This window comes from Colletotrichum costaricense (assembly GCF_030867565.1).
Source record: "Colletotrichum costaricense strain IMI 309622 chromosome Unknown Scaffold_19.1, whole genome shotgun sequence".
Taxonomy (NCBI): Eukaryota; Fungi; Ascomycota; class Sordariomycetes; order Glomerellales; family Glomerellaceae; genus Colletotrichum; species Colletotrichum costaricense.
The window spans coordinates 942,829-961,092 of record NW_026848248.1 but is presented as its reverse complement, the minus strand read 5'-3'; the positions used below and the strand labels follow the sequence as shown (position 1 = coordinate 961,092).

The window sequence follows — 18,264 nt, the reverse complement described above, 5'->3', positions numbered from 1 at the left end:
GTCTTCACCTTTCTTGTGTGGATATGCGAAAACACATGTTGCCGTTGCAATGCGATGGAGACCCAGTGATTTGGGCGGCAGATATTCGTGGGGGTTGATAGATACAGGAGCTGAGATGGAGTCACAAGGTTGACGGACTGACAGCTGTTCTGCGTACATACAACCCTACGAACAAACCCTCAGAATCGCGGGAACGAAGAAACGTGCGGGATCCCGACAAGGTCTGTGGTTGTAATCCGACCCGGCCAAAAACCGGCGCCGGTGCGAATAAGTAGGTAGCTCCCAACTGGAATGGGCGGGGGGGGATGTTCGCCGTCTCCACAACCCCCCCCGGCGCGCGGTAGACGACCACCGGTTTACTCCGCCAACGGACTCTGATTGGCCGAGAGAGGTTCGCTCCATTCAACGACGCCTCTTGTCTTGCTCTCTCTCTCTGTGTGTGTCCCATCCCCATCCAAGCTCCAAATCCCACGGCCCGCCGATTTTAGCTATATTCCTCGACATCCCACCTCGAAGAACATCACGGAAATCCTCCCCCCGCCCTCTCGACAAAGTCTTCTTTCGTCTCCCTTTCGTTACCCCGTCTCTTCTTGCTTGTCGTTCTTACTTCCGAATACCCTCCCTCGCCCAAGAACCACCCAACGAATATTCTCGGTCGACACCGCCCCATCTCGCAATGCGCCTCCTCGCAACCCTCGCCCTCGCGGCGACATCAGCATCCGCCGCCTCCCTAACCCTCTCGATCCCCTCCTCCCAAGCCCTCCCGAACCCCTACATCCTCCCGCCGTCAACCCACGCGACGCTCTCCTCCCTCGGCGCCACCTTCTCCGCGCCCCTGTCCGTAAAAAACACGTTCGTCTTCCACAACCTCACCGGCGGCGGCAGCGGCAGCGGCAGCGCGGGCTCCTCCTACCTCGTCGACATCCACTGCGCGACCCACGCCTTCGCGCCCCTGAGACTCGATGTCGATGCCGAGGGCGGGTTGGCGGCGTGGGAGACGTACCGCGGTAACGATTGGGATAACAAGGGCGAGGCGTATGCGGCCAAGGAGTTTGAGGGCGGTGCGAAGGGGTTTGAGGTCAGGGTGTTGGGGCAGAAGAATTATTTTGTGGAGAGGAGCAAGTGTGAGTATTTTCTCTTCCCGTCTTTTTCCCTTTCGTCCCTATGACCTCCTCTATGAATTTAATAGTGTCGGGTTTGTTTGGTGTCTATGGCGAGGAAGCCGAGCTCCCAGAGCTGTCGGCACTTTTCACGACAAGCACCTCTTTCCCGAGATATCGAAACAACCGGGGAGCACAGAAAACGCTGACAACCCAACCTCGCAGTCTCCATCCTCACCATCCTCAAGAACCCCATGATCCTCCTCGGCCTCATCAGCATGGGCATCTTCCTCGGCATGCCCTACCTCATGGACAACAGTACGTTCAGAACCCGAAACCTCTTCCCCCGTTCCTCGACGGAAAGTCATCCTAACACGAACCGTTTTTTAGTGGACCCCGAAATGCGCGCCGAGTTCGAAGAACGCCAAAAGAGCAACCCGATGAACTCCCTCCTCGGCGGCGGCGGCGGGGGCGGCGACGCGAACCCCATGGCCAACTTTGACATGGCGGGCTTCCTCGCCGGCACCGGCGGCAGCAGCAAGAAGGAAGAGTCTTCCGGTTCTGGTGCCTCGAGTGGTGGAGCTGGTGGGAAGAAGGAGAAGGGCGTGCGGAGGTAAGAGAGAGTGTCGTGGAAGAGGGAAGTAATGCGGGGGAGGCAGAGTACAATTACACGGTTGCTCAAGATTGTTATCACGGCCCCTATAAGACATGGGGTACAGCCTACGGCGCTTCTTGGACCTCGATTCCCTATAAAATACGTTTTACGAACTTTGGTGAAGTAAGGATATCGGAAGCCCATACTACCATTAACACTTTCTTGCGTGTCATTGGGCTGGTGATCATGCCTTACCTCGGGCAGCCCAGGTATACGTGAAACCGTCCGCAACACCGGTTCTCGTCACCAGCACAGTAGGCACCCGTTTATGTGGGCGGGTCAGGTCAGACTACGACGGTGGAGTGGTTGAAGCAACGTATACTCCAAGGAAGTCGAGGTGGCGCCGGCCGAGAGGCGCGAGTTGAGTGGTCCGTATCCGTCATTGCCTACTTATTTTCGTGTTTCTGTTCTGTTACTGATAGTAGTATCAAGATTGGATCTGCAATGCTACAAAGATATATTCGTCGTCACACAGGCTGATGCATCATAGCGTTCGTCTGAAAAGGCAAAGAGACATGATGTTCAAATGCAACAGGGGCTCTTTTTACTCATGAGAAGAACGCATATTAGACGCAGCGATGCCCCCCTGAAACCCGCCCTAGTCCACCCCTTTACCTGCCAACCATTCTCTCATGATCCATTTAGTAAGGTACGTTAAAATAAGCTGGCCGTAATCCAGTATCAGTCACTTAGAAGTCACCTCCAAAGTCGTCACCACCGCCGAAATCATCATTGTCCTGTCCGTCGTCTGTACCAAAGTTAGCAATTATTCAAATATCAAGCCTTAGACTCAAAGGGTGCAACTTACTGTATCCATCAGCGTACGCCTCCTGCTGCTCATCATTGATGTGATCCGCAATCAGGGCACCACCAAGCAGACCGGCACCGGCACCGAGCGCAAGACCGCCCGCCATACCCATGCCGCCGCCGCCGGCTTTCCGACCGCCGCCCATTCCACCCATTCCACCCATGCCCCGGCCGTAGCCCTGCTGCTGGGGATATCCGCCATAGCCCTGCTGCTGAGGGTATCCTCCGTAACCCTGCTGAGGCGGATAGCCGCCATATTGCTGCTGAGGGGGGTAACCGCCATACTGCTGCTGGGGCGGGTAGCCGCCGTATCCTTGCTGCTGTGGGTACCCTCCGTACTGCGGCTGGGCGTGGCTCGAGCTGCCCATGCCGCCTGTCTTGGCCTTGCCCAGCAGCTTGCCCAAGAAGCCGCCGGAGCTCTTTCCCCTTGTCTCTTGCGCGCGGGGCGGGAGCTGGTCGGGGAACGGCGACTGCGACTGCTGGTGCTGCTGCTGCTGGAGGTTGTAGCCCGGCGGCATAGGGGAGTGGCTGCCGCCGCCGCCGCCGCTACGAGCGCGAGCTTCCTCCTCGGCCTGGAGCTGGCGGGCTAGGCGCTCGTCCTCGGACATTGTGTTGGAGCCGCCTGCGCCGGGCGGCTGCGGGGTCGAGGACTGGTTCTCGTAGGGGTTGCCCTTTTGGTCGTAGGGGTTGCCCTTTTGGTCGTAGGGGTTGTGCTTTTGGTCGACCGGCGGCGTCGGGTGGTCGCCGGGGCGCGGGGCGTAACCCGGAGGGGGGCCGCCCGGGTGCCCGTCTTCTGCTGGTGGGGGAGGGGGAGGGAGGGCAGGCTCTGTCGGCTTATCCCATTGAGATTGTTTGGTGTGGAGGTTTACGTAGAACCTGGAAGTGCGCTTGTTAGCGTCGGCGAGCATAATGAAAGAGAGACAGATAGTTATTGAGGTAGTGATGTCTGGGCTTACCATTCTTTGTACTGGTCGTTCCATCTAGCGATCCAGCCGGGAGGAACCTCGGGGGCCTTGGGAGGCGGGGGACCCGACGGGGGAGCGAAATCGTCGGCCATGTGTAGTATAGTAAAGTCAGGCGCAGAAGTGGTAATGCTGCTCAGATGCGATTAGAACTTCTCGGTGGTGCGAGACCTTTCAATCGATCGATGTGGTTCGGGGTAGATTGTTTGGTGTAGGTGAATGAGTTGTGGGCGTGTATATCTATGCGAATGGACAAACAAAGTTTCTTAGTCTCGACAGCTACTTCAGATAACTCGAGAAATCTTTGTAGAGGGAAAAAGGTACCAGTGTTCGAAGTTGGGATGAGATGGGATTTTGGGGGAAGGGAAGAGGGAAAGTATTGCCTCCTACCTCTTACCGCGGGGTGTCAGGTGTTGTAATGGGGAGGCGCAATAGGTCGATTGGAGCTGAGCGCGGAGGGCCGGGATTACGTCTTTCAGTTTTGGAACGGTTCCCTTCCCCCTCCTCTAGCTAACCGGAGGGAACCTAGACTGCGTACCCAATAACACCCCGATGTTTCCGCTGCTCCCGCCTTCCAGAGGCATCTTGGCGGATAATTAGTGGAATAAGGAAGTAATTCACCGAGGCTTCGTGTCTTCACTCACTGAACCTGGCACCTTCTCGAACGGTACGGCGAGCATGGAGATCACAGTCGCTGTTGTCCGTCGTGTCGATGACATGATGTGCTGGCAAGGTCCCAAGCTTGGATAGAGGACAAGAGGCACAAAGGGTACGGATAGCTAGACAATTACCTACGTAAGGCAAAGTCAGATCGCAGCCGGGCTCTAGTCCCCTTCGATCCCGTTTCTCGAAGCTGCTCTCACTGCCACTGTGTGCCTATCTCGCCTCTTCCAGTCCAGTCCAGAGTCCAGTCCCATCCTGCGGGTTCCATCTTGGCTATGCTGCAACAGCATGATGCGAGCTGCTGCGAGCTGCAAAGCACAGCCCCTCCCTCTCCGCTGATGCTTGTCCAGCGGATTTACCTAGGTGCCCCTCACGCCGCCGCCCCTCACCTGTGGCCCCCCCGCCCTCTCATACCTCTCTGCCAGTGGCCACTCTGCCTGCCTGTTCGCTTTCCCACTGCGACCCGGGATGCCGGAGAGCCGATACGCAAGGCAAGGTATCCGACAAGTCCCTCTGCAGCGTAAAACAAGCTTTCTTATACCCCGACGGTACCCCTCCCCGTCTGCAGTAAAACCGATTCCCCTCCAAAAAAGCCACCTCAGGTCCAACTGGAAACGTCTCGCACAGGCCCGTCAATGATGGAGCCCCAAGGTACCGAGGAGTTTGACCCTTCGCTCCAGTGTTCTGATACCTTGTTAATAAGGTACTTTCTTTGAATCTTTGAATGGATGGCAAACAAGTAATCATTGACGACGCACAAAAACTGTGGCTGGTGACATTTTTACCCTCGTAGTCTAACTCATCATATGGCAAAGTGACTCTTCTGCCTGCTTGACAATCGAATAGACGGAATCATCAGGCGAGGTACAGGTGACCCAGCCCATCTCTTCCCACGGTGTGGCGGTGCCCTCCAATACCTGATCATCAACTTCAACCCTCGGGTCGTGATGCTCACACATACCAAAGAGCAAAAGTGAGAGGGTCAACAACCAAGCCCCCTGCGCCAATGCTAGCCCATTTCCCCCATTCCGCTTCGTTTCCAAGAGAACCACTTCTCCCGGGCGAAGGCGTTGACCTTTGGGGATTGCGAAGACACCTGTGGCGCAGCATATCTCAGGTTCTTGGCATTGTCATTTCCAACTTCATGGGCCCAATTCAGCAACTCACACAGACGTACAAATCCACAAAGGCCGGTCATCAGGTTCATCACCATATAACGAGGAAGAAGTGCCACCAAAAAAAAGCAAGGTTCCATCGAAAAAAGGGCCCTACCCTCAGGCGTCTATCCCATCTAGACACATAAGCACGCTAGCGCAGGCAAAACTCCTGGTTCCTCTCAAGTATACAATTTCTCCAAGTGCTGTAACAAGCAAAAACAATAACTACAGGTATCGTGAGTAAGACCTGCCTCATGGCAGGCCTCTCTCGTCCCGTCTCCTCTCTCCAAAGAGGTAGGCCGCCTCCATGCAGTAGGCGCCACCTCCGCTGGCCATCCGCCGCTCGCTGCCGTAGCAGATGACGACCGCATCCAGAATGCCACTGAGAATACCTTCCATGGCGCCCATGACCGAAAATCCAATAAAACTGGCTACTATGCCAACCACGTATGCGTACGCCGAGCCCCGTACCCCCATTCCGTCCGGCAGAGCGATAGAGAGCTGCTTCGCCGTCATGACCCATCCTGCAAAACCGAGTCCCGTTGCCATGATGAACCGTGTCGCATATAGAAGCATCTTTGCGAGCCGATAAGGAAGTAAAGGGGAGTGACTGGATCGCCGTGTGCTGAACACATGCGGTGTCAGGGTTGTCGTAGGGCGTTGTGGGGACAAGAAGTCCATCTGGCTGAGGCCGCGAGCCGCCGTGTGGAGATTCTGGGAGTGAATCGCTCCGTAGGTTATGGTGAGAGGGTTCGTGAGCGCTGCGATGGGCGTCGGAATCCACATGGCAGCAATGTGCTGCAGGATATTAGCCATCCTGCGTGGCAGCACGAGCAGCGGCGCCCGGATAAGCAGCGCAATCAACGTCGACTCGCAGATGCTGCCAAATATGGTCGTCGTCGCGTGGTTGAGCGCGGCCGTGACAATCTCCGCCGACGTTGGGGCCGGCGCCGCGTTGCGGTGGAAATACCATTGGGATACTGTCGCTGCTGTAGTCGCCCGTTGCACCGCATTGATGACTCCAATCGTCCACATGTACATCAGCACGAACCAGATACCCAGCCACCAGCTGGACACGCTGATGATGAACCTGGCAAGTCTTCTGGAGAAGTATCCTCCCAAGAAGATTCTCGAGAACATCCACATCCAGACCCAGGTCCACGACACTATGATTGCGAGACAGCTGAAACCCAAGATGAGGAGTGCCGTGTTTGCTGCAAGAATTCTCGTGGAGAACTCCAATATCTCAATCGCCTGACGGATGGCGTTGCGGCCCTGCCAAGCCATGTACACCCAGACACAGGCTGCGATGCCAGGGACAAGAGCAGCCCATCGCATCGCTCGATCTTGGAAGCTGGCCCCATGTGATCTGCCTTCATAGCTAGAAATAAAGGGGTATAGTGTGAATGAAAACATGATGATGGGTACTGCAACAAGAATCACCATTGCCACCGGCCTGGCAAAGGATCGAAGCGCCGCGAGCCACACAAAGGATACCAGGATCGAAATGAGAGTATCCACAGCGAGCATGTGAAAGGATGCTTGTAATGTTGTATAGACGGTGTCACCCCATCCCTTCTTGGGCGTGCCTGTGTGTAGCCAGACAAGCACAAATGTAGACACCAGACCGGCAAGCGCAATAAGGAAGATCCAGGCAAAGAACGGGTCATACTTGAAGAGTTCTCCTTCGATCAGGGGGACAGTGGCAGGCAGGGCCTCATCGTCGGAGCTGGCCCGGCGGGCCTCGTCAAAGTCATCTTCTCGAGTAGCTTCCCTCCTCAGTGGGAACTTGCGGTCTCCGGACTTGGATTGAAACTTCTGGAAGGCGGGCGGGCTCGAGTCCGTGGCCGCCTCGTTCAGCAGCGACGCAGATGGGTCGTCGTCGTCCATGATCTGGGAATCTAGCCCAATGTCGACCATTTTAGGATTCGTATCTGACTCCCGGTCGGAAGTTTCTCGCGGGACATCCTCCGACTCTTCGTCTATGACATCCCTCCCACGATTCCGTCCACTGAAGCTCCTCGTACCGTTCCAACTGCTGCGAATACCTCTCCGCAACCCGCGATCCTGGTATCTTCGGCCCGGTGTTTCGCTGCTCTGTTCCAACGAGCCGCGGCTAGCGTCTGGTTCCGTCTCGGAGCTCTCTGCCATCTTGCTCGCGGCGGCCACGCGCCGAGACATGTGGAGGGCGGCCATATCCGCAGCCTCGCGATCCCTCTCGTCTTCTTCGTCCTCCTCCATGTACTCATCGAGCGTGCTGTGGAATAGCGGTGCATCCTGGGCGGCGGACATGCGGGAGGCAAAGCCCATTTGACCATAACGCGAACCGCCCGTCTGGTAGGGGTTTCCTCCGTAGCCTCTACCTAGGAAGGAGCGCCCGCCATTTCGAGGAGGGCCTCGCGATGACCAGTCGTTCGGTTGTCGTGGTGGGTTCTCATTGCCTTGATCTTGGCCCGCAAAGTTGGACAGTCGGGACTGTGATTGCGCCAGAAACCTGGACGCATCTGGGGGCGAGTCAGTTAGTTGACCGCCATCGCTGGGCGTCGCCGAGGATGGTTCAGCAGCGGTGTATGAGACTTACATTCCGAGAACATGGTGCTACCGATAGCGAGGACCTTGTCCCCTCAGAAAAAGTTTGCGTTCTCTTGGGAGGTGGCAGAACAGGAACGCGGGACGTCGGGGCAAATAAGTGTCGGGCTGGCGAAGGTCCTATGAATGATGATGCCGGACAAAGAGTGAACGGCTGGAATGTTTGGGTGCCGGCGGCGGCGGTGGACACTAATGGTATACGCAAACAGAACGTTGGAAAGAGACGGGTCGACGGCAGTTCCTGCGGATGGCCTATTCTTGGACCGGAGAGAATGCCACCTTTGAGATAAGGTAAGGACAATAATTCTGATCAAGCCCGGAGAGCTCGTGAGAAGGGCATCTGCACCGGGTTCTGGGAAGAGATATGAATCAAAGGTCATGCGGTACGGACGAAGAGGTGAAAGGTGCCTAGGCCGGTGAGTGACTGATGGAAGTGGACCGGGCCAGTGAGGGAACTAGGTGGGAAAGTACATGGATGGCCGGGGGGGTTGCCTTCTGGGATGCCCGTGGAAATCCCACCACCCAAGGTACCTACCTACCTTAGGTAACCCAAGGCTTTACCCGCCTGTTGCTGTTAGGCAGCGCGGACGCTGATGCAGCCTAAGCAGTGGCACACAGATGGCACACGACACCTGCGACACCGCCCACACGACAATGACAAGGCACCTTTTACCTGTGAACCCTTCCTGCCGGGTACCTACCTCACTAACAATCCAGCCACTCACAACGTCGATACCTGGGGAGGCAGGCAAAGCAGGGGAACGTGGGAGCCACCCACGGGCTGCGGCCGGCACTCATCGGACTTATCGTGGTGGGCGATATGGCGGTAAGTTGGCGGATGCATTGCAGCATTGCAGCATTGAGGGCCCGGATTGCCTGAGATGCCATGGCTGCGGGTTGGCGGGCTCCTCCCAGTTCCATGTTCGCCTTGATCTAGGAACTCCGAGAAGCGCATAGGTATCCGTACTCCATACAGCATGAACCCAAGGGAAAACCTACATGAGCTAGAGCACGTCTTTCAACTTGTTGCACCTTGTTTTTTTTTCTAATGCAGTTATGGCATCTGCTTCTCATACCCAGTGGAGCGAGTACTTCAGGCATTGCGGTTCTTCTGCCCGCCGTCTTCCATTCTTTTCCTACCTCATGTGTATTGTGAGATTCCAAAGACTCTTAACTGCTGCTTCCTGCATGGCACTGACATGTCCTGGCGCAAGACCAGCAACTAAGAAGGCACTTGGCCCGAATGAACTCCAGTCCCGAGTCATGCAGTCCTGAGTAAGTCTGTCATTTCCCCAATTATCGTCAACTGACAATCACCACAGCTGGTCGCTGTTATTTGTTGCTGATGCTGCTGCTGCTACCTTACCTAAGGTACCTAGGTATTGGTACTCTACGAGTCTGCGCAAACAAGCGGCTCGCCTTATCGCTAAGCACTTGCGTCACTGATAACACCATGCCAAATCCCTGCCGCCCTTTCCCTGGTCATCAGTCCTGTTTAAACTGGGGCTCTGTCGTCTTCTCAGGTCTAGCCTGTGACAGGGGGAGGGGACGCCATCTTAAACACTGACCAGCGTGATGCAACTCCCCATTTCTTGCAGAGCAGCACACTTCCATCTCCGATTCCACCTCCCAGAGATCCTTTAGAAAGCAGTTCACACAACCTAAACCGAAGGTCATCTTGCACTTGGATAAGAGAGAGGTCGCCATCAAAGTCATTCCCGAGGTCCAAACATCATTTCTCGGGAACCACGCGGACACCGAACATTGAGAACAGACGACATCCCTTCTCTTGCCAACCGTTTCCCAAACATCCCACTCAATTCGCCCGTCTCCCTCAATCGGAGCCGACGCAACCCCCCCCTCCCAGTGCCCAGTGTCCACCCCTTGTCGGACGTGAACTTCTGAACACGTGCTCCGATAACCGACAGCTGTTTGAAGCTTTCCAACATCAGACCAACCGACAACCACCAACAACACCACCACTGCATTGCTAAACCACAACCATACACGGTCCCCTTCCATTCCACCTCTTCGAAACCATCCGTCACCAGCAGAAACGGTCTCCCGGGCCAGTCGATAGAGACAATCGAAAAAAGCAAACGGCGCAGCTATCTATCTGCCTGGAAGCGAAAAACCACAGACCTCTGCATCGAACCTCGCTCACACGCACATACTTCCTCCTCCTCCTCCCATCTCCTCCCACCTCCCGCGAAGTCACAGACCGCGAAGGGCCATGTCGTCTCCACCATGGGACTACATCGCTAAACTCGTCTGCATCGGCGACTCGGGCTGCGGCAAATCCTCCCTCACCATCCGCCTCTGCGAAGGCCGCTTCTCCCCGCACCACGACGTGACAATCGGCGTCGAGTTCGGCTCCCGCATCGTCCCCGTCGGCCCCCCCAACACTCTCCCACCCCCTCCCCCGGCCCCGGAACCAAAGACGAACCCGGACGGCAGCGCATCCTCCGCCGGCCTCCCCGAACCCCCGCGTATTTCGGCCACCGCCGCAGACCAAGGGCCCCAGAAGCACATGAAGCTCTCCCTCTGGGACACCGCCGGCCAGGAAACTTACAAATCCGTCACGCGCTCCTACTTCCGCGGCGCCAGCGGCGCCCTCCTCGTCTTCGACCTCAGCCGCAAACAAACCTTCCAGCACGTGACCGACTGGCTCAACGACCTGCGCCAGATCGCCGAGCCCGACATTGTCGTCATCCTCGTCGGCAACAAGGCCGACCTCACCCAGGGCGAGGACGGGGACGGCAATAACAAGCGCGAGGTGACAAAGGACGAGGCCGAGGAGTGGGCCAGGAGGAATGGCGTCTTCGAGTACGTCGAGACGAGCGCAAAGAGCGGCGAGAACGTCGAAAAGGCGTTTATGCGCGTCGCCGAGAGGATATACAATAACATCCAGGCCGGGAAATACGACCTCAATGATCGGAGGTCTGGCGTCAAGGGGCCGAGTGCGGGGGGCAATAAGCAAGTGAGGATAGGGGGCGACGCCAATAAGGGCTCCGCCGGCGGCTGTTGTTAGATGTGCCGCGAAACGAACCAAAAACAAAAGCATACACGAGAAGGATAGTGATACCCAAACGACCATTAGCAGCAGCTTTTTTCTTCTTCCTTCTTTCGCATTCAGCAACCTCCTTTGTACTACTACGCTTTTTTGTAATTATAATGTATGGTCAATGGGCTGGTCAACTCACGATGAGAGAAGGAAATAGTAGGAACAAGGAACAGATTTCATATTGCATTATGTACGGAAGTTGTTATCCCGTCAACTTTGGCTTTTCCCAAAGCTCGAAAGGCCCCCATCTTGCCACCGTTTTTATCGCCCATATCCTTACAGAGAGTGAAAGAGTTGGGTAGAAAAGCCGAATCGTAAAAAACCTCGGCCGTTCAAGTGCATGATTCCCCGTGGAGGAATCGTTCTAATACAATCTTTGGTTTGACTCTTTGTCAGATTTAGTCAGAGATTCTCCAGCTGTCGAACCACTTCAAGTAGCTGTACTGCTTGTTGTTGCCCGTCATGCCGAAGCAAATGGGGCTGAAGAGGATGTAGAGACCAATGATGGTCGCGTACAGGACGCCGTACACTCCATACTGGAAGACCTGGTTCTTGTTGCGGAGGAACCAATCGGCCAAAAAGCCAAAAGTAAGGATAGCGAAGTACAGCGCAGGGTAGTAGTGGTGAACGTAGGTGACACGAGCCATGACGACGAAGGGGAGGTAGTGAAGGAACCAGCCAGCTACGGGGTACAGGCCGGCGTAGTGGATCTGGTCAATCTCCTTCGAGTTCAGGTCGTTGTAGCCGCGTTGCCAGCGGATCAAGTACCAGACAACGACGAGCCCGAAAACACCTAGGCCGGCGGTAGAGCCCCAGTAGACCAGAGGGTTGCCGAGGAGGAAGTACTTGACAATGTTGTCATCCCAACCACACATGCGCAGACCGACATTGAGAATGGGCCACTGCCACCATTGCGAGGCCAGGTCGTCTTGCTTATCGGGGTCGGGCACAAGGGCGTTGTTGGAGGTCATCATGGCAACGTTGAGGTGGATGAAGTCGTGGAGGAAGGGGGACTTGTAAGAGCCGGGGTCACCAGGGGGAACTATGCTAGTTAGCAAGCTGAACAAGATAGACAGGATTCATAGCTTTGACTTACGCTTCTCGTTCCAGTGTGCCTCGACGTTCCAGTGGGTGTACGAGTCTCTGGGGTTATTGGTCTTGGTGCAGGTCACCTCAATCTGCTTGAAACCCCACTGAGGCAGGTTAACGTTACCAGCGCGGAGGTAGCAGCCAAGGACCGGGTGTCTCAAGCGGAATGCCGTCGTCAGAGTGCGGATTCTGCTGCGATCACGGGAGGCGACATCACGAACGACCTCGACAGTCCAGTGGTCCTTGTCGTCACCAATAGTCAAGTTGCCGTAGCTGGAAACTTCCTTATCGGACTTGGTCATAGGAGCAGCGATCTCGTGGGAGTGAAGGTTGCGGCCGGTCTGGGCGTGGATGAGACGGATCGTCTCGCCGTCGCCAATGAATCGGGGAGGGGCTTCGGCGTCGTAGTCCGCGTCCGCACGGTTAGGGTAGAAGAACCAGTCGTTGTTGGCATCCTTGTGGTGGTAGCAGGTGACCTGCTGCTGATTAGAGCCCTCGGGGTATGTCTGGACGTGGGAGTGCAAGAGGCCACCACCGTATCCCATGTTCTTGATGGTCGCGCGCGATCCGTAGGCGATTTCCAAGGGGCTGTTCTTGCCGACCTCAGTGCCCTTCAAGTTTGCCTGGAATAAAGAGCTCATTTGCGCATCACCGGGACCAGTGTGGTCCAGAATGGCAAAGTGGAGGGCGAAAGAGAGCATGTAGACCAGGAACGGAACGATAATGAGGCCAACGACGCGGGTGACAACGTGGGCGCCCAGTGTGGTGACGGGCATCTTGGTGTTGCCGAACTTGGTCCAGAGATCCTCAATGGTGTACAGGCCGACGAGGGAGGTGACGAAGAGACCGACGAGCTTGACACTGCATACGCAGCCAATGCTGAGACCAGTCATGAACAGCCAGAAGAACCACTCGGGCTCGAAAGCATCGTTGCGCTGGTTATGGAACTTGGCCCAGCAGAGAACAGTCGCAACAGTTCCGAAGAGCAGCATCGAGTCGAGAAGGATGAAGCGGCTGATGGTGGTGTACGAGTTCTCGCAAAGGACCATGAGGGTAACAAGCCAGACAGCGGGACGTCTGAGGTTCAGCTCGCGGGCAGTATAGTAGGCCATGGGGATGCAGAGAATACCGAAGAGGGCGTTGAAAGCTCTCATGAAGGTGTAGTCGACATCCTCGGGGTATTTTTCTCCAGACTTGAACTCGAAAGATCCGTTGTAGCCAGCGAGAACACCGGAGAGGCCAACGAGCATCTTGCCCAAAGGCGGGTGAACGTCGAAGTAGTATTCATGCTTGATGTAGTGAGATCCGAACTTTCCAAAGTGGGCCTCGTCCCAGGTGACGATGTCGCTGATGCCAATCCTCCAGAGTCGTGTGAAGATGGCGACGGCCGTGAAGATGATGGGGGCGATGATGGGCTCCCATTGATCGAGGAAAGAGCTCTGCTGAGGAAAAAGATGAACGTCAGTCCCCGAATAGGTGCACAAAAGCTAGTGATAGTGTAGAGGGAGGCGCTTACCTTCTTGACAAGCTGCTTCTTGTCGTCGATTTCAGGGGCAGCCGTTATGGGGACGGACTGGCCCTGGGGGACGGCTCGTCGTCTGACGCCATCGCCCACGTCCGCGCCGGACGCGACAATGGGCTTTTCGGTAGCCATGGCTGTTGGTGAGACCAGTCAGCAAACGGAAAGGCGGCGTATGGAATGGGTTGGACGGGAGTAGAGACTGACTCTCGAAATGGGATGGCCGAATGCGTTGATGAAGGCAGGCTTCAAGGGGGTGTGCGCAGGAAGAGTGGAAGTCAAGCTCCAGGAACAGGAGCTCTGAGCTCCTGGTTAGTGATCGGACGAGTCAAGACTCAAAAAAAAATGCCCGGGAGCAAGAAAAGTGGGAGAATTGAAGAAGGTAAAGAGAAGCCGCGCAAAAAGAGAATCAGCGGGTTTCTCTTGAGGCACAGGTGTTCTGCAAACCAAACCAGCTCATGAAAAAGAAGGTGAGGTCAGTCAGCTGGGGGGGAAGAAGAGAGAAAGGGAAAGCTGAGAAAAGGCACCCAGAATTACCAGGGAATCATGCAATTAATATGGAGGTGCCCTTTGGCCAGGTGGGAATTTTTTGGTGAGGTCTGAACTAAATCGGGAGGAGCTGGGAGCTGGGATTCTGGGTAGGAGAGAGCACCCTTCGACCCTTTGGAACCCCCTTGCGGCAACACGAAATAAATGCCACCTATGCACCAACAGACACGGTATCCCTCCCTTTCCACTCCGACCACACTTTACGCGAATCTCGTCCCTAGCAAGCTGGGTTCGATGGCCGTGATCTATTGGCTCAGCTGTCCTCAAGCGGCCTTAAGTGGCCTCAAAGCGGATTTCTTACGCCGCATACCTTGGGCAGGCCGCGCAGGTCCTCTCGATGGAATGGCCTGAATGGCCCGGGAAGGACCCCAAATAGCCCCTCCGTTACCCCCTGCCCCCACAGGCTACCTTACCTTACAGCTGCCTACCCCTGAGGTCCAACAGATGGGATCCCCACGCGGCTCTCGCTCTCGACGATCAATGTCAATGTCGATGGAACCTGGAATCCCACTCCTTGCATTCACATTACTACGTACGTCTGCCTATATTCGGTTCCGACATCGTGACATTCAAGACTACGGATACATCATACCTTATTTACACATTACCTTCCACACGGGATATAGAGCAGCATCATCTTCTTCAGCCTGGCATCCAAAGCATCGGGAGCAATACAGCTTGGACGCGCCTGCAGTCACCTTATGAGGCGTTCAGTTTCTTCCACAATTACTATCCTAGCGCCATAGCAAAGACCAGACGACACGACACTTGTCAACTTTGTTTCTTCCATGGACAAACACATAGGCCACAGCTACGAAAGATGCAAACCGCTCAATGTTCTGTCTTCATGACAGCTGTGCCTCAGCCGTGGTTTCTGACTGCGCTAACCCTTCCGGGCCGCGCAATAAGCCCCCGCTTTCGGAGCTAAGCGGAAATGCCAGTGCGCATCGTCCATTCAATCCCATCGGCCCAGGGAAGGAGACCATCGGCCGCCGTGTGGACTCGATCTCGGCGATTCGGGGAAGTCGACGGTGGTGGAGGCCTGCGCCGTGTAGATTGCCCGCAGATGCGGTGCTTCTCCAGCGAGGTAGAGCAGCCTCCGGAGAGCATAGTTGCACGGGACGAAGGAGTACTCTCACCGGCCGCCACAACCGAACGAGAAAGTGCTTGTTACTTCTTCTGTCCTGTATGACGGAGCGCGAAGCCTTTATTGGCATCAGTCACCTGCTTGCCTACATACTTCTCACCCAAAGAAGTAAAGGCCGGGAAGACCTGATTTGTCGCCGGAGTCCGCCATCGCGGTGTTTCTTCAGAGAAGGGGAAAAAAGAAAAGGGGGTCACTGCTTCTGCCCACACACTCTCTCTCTCTCTCCCGGTTCACCTCAGACACTGGACCAGTCACCAATCTAACTCACCATCGCCTGGGCGCGGCCCATCTGCCCCGCCGAGTCAAGCCTCTCTCTCGCTCTGCAGCATGCTGAAGCCCGCATGCGGAAACGCCAGACAGCTGCATCACATGTCTTTTTTCGTCCTTACTCTCTCGTCCACTCCGTAGTGTTTCCCCCCTCCTTGGCTGGTCCCGGTCTGATCCATAACACATTGTCGGCACAGACAATCATTGCTAACAATCGCCCCATTGCGGTGCAAATGTACATGTCCCAGAGACTCTCTGACACCTGATCTGGACTCAAATCAAGCCTCAGGTTTCTCTTTCCAAAAGAAAACCCCCACTGCGTCCACCATTCTGGATCTGAACCGTCTCCGCCGACGCCGCCGACGAGAAAGAGCGGATTGCATTAGGGGTCTCGCCCGTCTTATGTCATCGCTCCTGCATCCAATCGTCCGGTCCCGTACCACATCTAGCACCACCGACCACCACCACACTACTACAACCACCACCACCACTCCGACCACCATTACCACCGCTACTTCAAATATCCTTCCCGCGGTGCCCCGACCATCCAATCCTCGCCTCCCCTCCTCTCGATCTTGTCGCCCTGGATGTAGCAGACCTCCCCTGCTGCGCGTTACTTTCTACAAATCCGGCTCGGTCCCCCGACTCACATCCCCGCCGATACCTCCTACCTCTCAATGTCGTCTCTGGTGTCCGACTTCCTCATCAACCCGGTCCTCCGACAAGCTCGGCGCTTTTCAGAGATCTCGAGATCAACCTTTGTCTCCGAACGGGACTCTTCGTCCGACCCTGTCGCCGTCCCGAGCGACGTGAATAGTCCCGCAACTCGGCATGCGATTGTTGCGCCACCCGAATCCACTCCGGCACCATCACTCGACATTGCGACACTACCGCCGACAGTCGACGACGAGCACCCTCAGTCTCCGGCTCCCCTAATTCAGAGCCCCCCATCATACACGATGGCCGCCATGCCACCTACAACACGGGAATCTCTACCCGCCGACGATGGCATGGGTGCGATGCGAAAGCGTCTACTCGACATCCAGTCACAAGATATCGCAGCAGACGACAAGGCCCGGCTTATGCATGAGGCTTTGATGGAGGGTTACCGCAAGTCTCGAGACGCTCCCCGCCAAGGTAACGCGCCGGCAGCCAGCGTGATAGCAGCAGGGGAAGCATGGGAACAGTCAGTCCCGATTGCACCTCTCGAGTCGTTAAAGTTTTGGCAACATGCGATAGGGGAGCCGTCCTCGCCAGAAAAGTTTATCCTGACCGCCGACGATGTTCGGCCCACGTACGCGGCCGCAAAGCTTGCTACAAGAGAAGAACCCGAGGGTGCTGTGATTCTTGGCTGCCAACATTACCGCCGCAATGTCAAGCTGCAGTGCTCGACTTGCGCCAAGTGGTATACTTGTCGTTTTTGCCATGACGCAGTCGAGGATCACACTCTTGTCAGGAAGGAAACCAAGAATATGCTCTGCATGCTTTGCGCCACGCCCCAGAAAGCATCAGACGTTTGCGTGAACTGCGGGGAGACTGCAGCCCGTTACTACTGCAACATGTGCAAACTGTGGGATGACCATCCATCCAATCCCATTTACCATTGTAACGACTGCGGTATTTGCCGACGAGGAAGAGGCATCGGGAAGGACTTCTTCCATTGCAAGGTAATTGAATGATCTGAAGCCAGAGTGTTTCTTGGACGGCCGCTAACATGTGGTTTTAGAAATGTTGCGCATGCATCTCGATATCTATTCAACAGTCACACAAATGTATCGAACGCTCAACGGATTGTGACTGTCCTATTTGCGGAGAGTACATGTTTACATCTCCCAAGCCAGTCGTGTTTATGGGGTGTGGTCACAGCATTCACCAGAAGTGCTACGACGAGCACATGCTAAGATCATACAAATGTCCCATTTGCAACAAGAGTTTGCTCAACATGCAGAGCCAATTCCGCCAATTAGAGCTGGCTATACTTGCCCAGCCAATGCCCCCTGAATTTAGGGACACCCGCGCCACAATCTTGTGTAACGACTGTAGCGGGAAGAGTTCCGTCCCTTACCACTGGCTTGGTCTAAAGTGCGCGATTTGCACTTCTTACAACACGGTAGAAATTCAGATCAGCGGCGGAAGAGAAGAGACGCACGCGACACACGCCAATCACGTGCCCGTCACGCCGGCAGCAGTCACGCCGGCTCTTCTATCTCCTGCGCTTCCAACCCCCGCAACGACACAAGCAGCGGCTGCTCCGGCAGGAATGGACATACCGCAGGTCGGCAGGCGACGACATTCGTCTCATGCTGGTCCCGAGGCACGTCATCTAATGTTGGATCGCTTTGCCAGGTCAGCCTCGCCAGCAGTCACACCTGGTATGCCACCACCAAACGCACCAAATGCTGCCATCGAGGAAGAAGAAGACGAATCAGAGAATGACATTCTCAACTTATGGGGACGGGGTCATGGTGACTCGGACAGCGACACCATGTCGACAGACATGGACGAAGAAGACTCGGAGGGAGAGGACGATGACGATGACGATGATGATGACTATGAGAACGAGATCATGCTCATCGGACATCGGTAACCTCGGCTACGATGCAATCATGATTTAAACGATGAGGTGCATCTGCAAGAGACGGATATAAGATTGGCGCACTGGGTTTTTGCGATGGTCGCATGGTTTGGATATATGG

At 55.7% G+C, this 18,264-nt stretch overlaps 8 protein-coding genes across 8 annotated transcripts; 4 read left to right on the top strand and 4 right to left on the bottom strand.

Annotated features, from left to right (window-relative positions):
• Positions 1-676: 676 nt before the first annotated feature.
• On the top strand, positions 677-1,717 carry CCOS01_14161 (uncharacterized protein; the record flags this gene model as incomplete). Its single annotated transcript, XM_060462305.1, has 3 exons — positions 677-1,124; positions 1,326-1,418; positions 1,491-1,717. 3 exons carry the CDS (start codon positions 677-679, stop codon positions 1,715-1,717), a joined length of 768 nt encoding a protein of 255 aa, XP_060307401.1.
• A 727-nt stretch (positions 1,718-2,444) lies between these two features.
• Positions 2,445-3,619, bottom strand: CCOS01_14160 (WW domain-containing protein; the record flags this gene model as incomplete). Its single annotated transcript, XM_060462304.1, has 3 exons — positions 2,445-2,503; positions 2,564-3,438; positions 3,519-3,619. 3 exons carry the CDS (start codon positions 3,617-3,619, stop codon positions 2,445-2,447), a joined length of 1,035 nt encoding a protein of 344 aa, XP_060307400.1.
• Positions 3,620-5,596: 1,977 nt separating this feature from the next.
• Positions 5,597-7,938, bottom strand: CCOS01_14159 (uncharacterized protein; the record flags this gene model as incomplete). The annotated part of the gene is made up of 2 exons (XM_060462303.1): positions 5,597-7,848; positions 7,926-7,938. 2 exons carry the CDS (start codon positions 7,936-7,938, stop codon positions 5,597-5,599), a joined length of 2,265 nt encoding a protein of 754 aa, XP_060307399.1.
• A 716-nt stretch (positions 7,939-8,654) lies between these two features.
• Positions 8,655-8,912, bottom strand: CCOS01_14158 (uncharacterized protein; the record flags this gene model as incomplete). Its single annotated transcript, XM_060462302.1, has 1 exon — positions 8,655-8,912. The coding sequence occupies one exon, from the start codon at positions 8,910-8,912 to the stop codon at positions 8,655-8,657; it is 258 nt and encodes an 85-aa protein (XP_060307398.1).
• A 1,254-nt stretch (positions 8,913-10,166) lies between these two features.
• CCOS01_14157 (Ras family protein) lies at positions 10,167-10,964 on the top strand (the record flags this gene model as incomplete). Its single annotated transcript, XM_060462301.1, has 1 exon — positions 10,167-10,964. The coding sequence occupies one exon, from the start codon at positions 10,167-10,169 to the stop codon at positions 10,962-10,964; it is 798 nt and encodes a 265-aa protein (XP_060307397.1).
• A 431-nt stretch (positions 10,965-11,395) lies between these two features.
• On the bottom strand, positions 11,396-13,740 carry CCOS01_14156 (dolichyl-phosphate-mannose-protein mannosyltransferase; the record flags this gene model as incomplete). The annotated part of the gene is made up of 3 exons (XM_060462300.1): positions 11,396-12,039; positions 12,094-13,528; positions 13,603-13,740. The coding sequence occupies 3 exons, from the start codon at positions 13,738-13,740 to the stop codon at positions 11,396-11,398; spliced, it is 2,217 nt and encodes a 738-aa protein (XP_060307396.1).
• Positions 13,741-14,988: 1,248 nt separating this feature from the next.
• Positions 14,989-15,564, top strand: CCOS01_14155 (uncharacterized protein; the record flags this gene model as incomplete). The annotated part of the gene is made up of 1 exon (XM_060462299.1): positions 14,989-15,564. One exon carries the CDS (start codon positions 14,989-14,991, stop codon positions 15,562-15,564), a length of 576 nt encoding a protein of 191 aa, XP_060307395.1.
• A 681-nt stretch (positions 15,565-16,245) lies between these two features.
• Positions 16,246-18,155, top strand: CCOS01_14154 (CHY zinc finger; the record flags this gene model as incomplete). Its single annotated transcript, XM_060462298.1, has 2 exons — positions 16,246-17,235; positions 17,295-18,155. The coding sequence occupies 2 exons, from the start codon at positions 16,246-16,248 to the stop codon at positions 18,153-18,155; spliced, it is 1,851 nt and encodes a 616-aa protein (XP_060307394.1).
• Between the last annotated feature and the right edge of the window lie 109 nt (positions 18,156-18,264).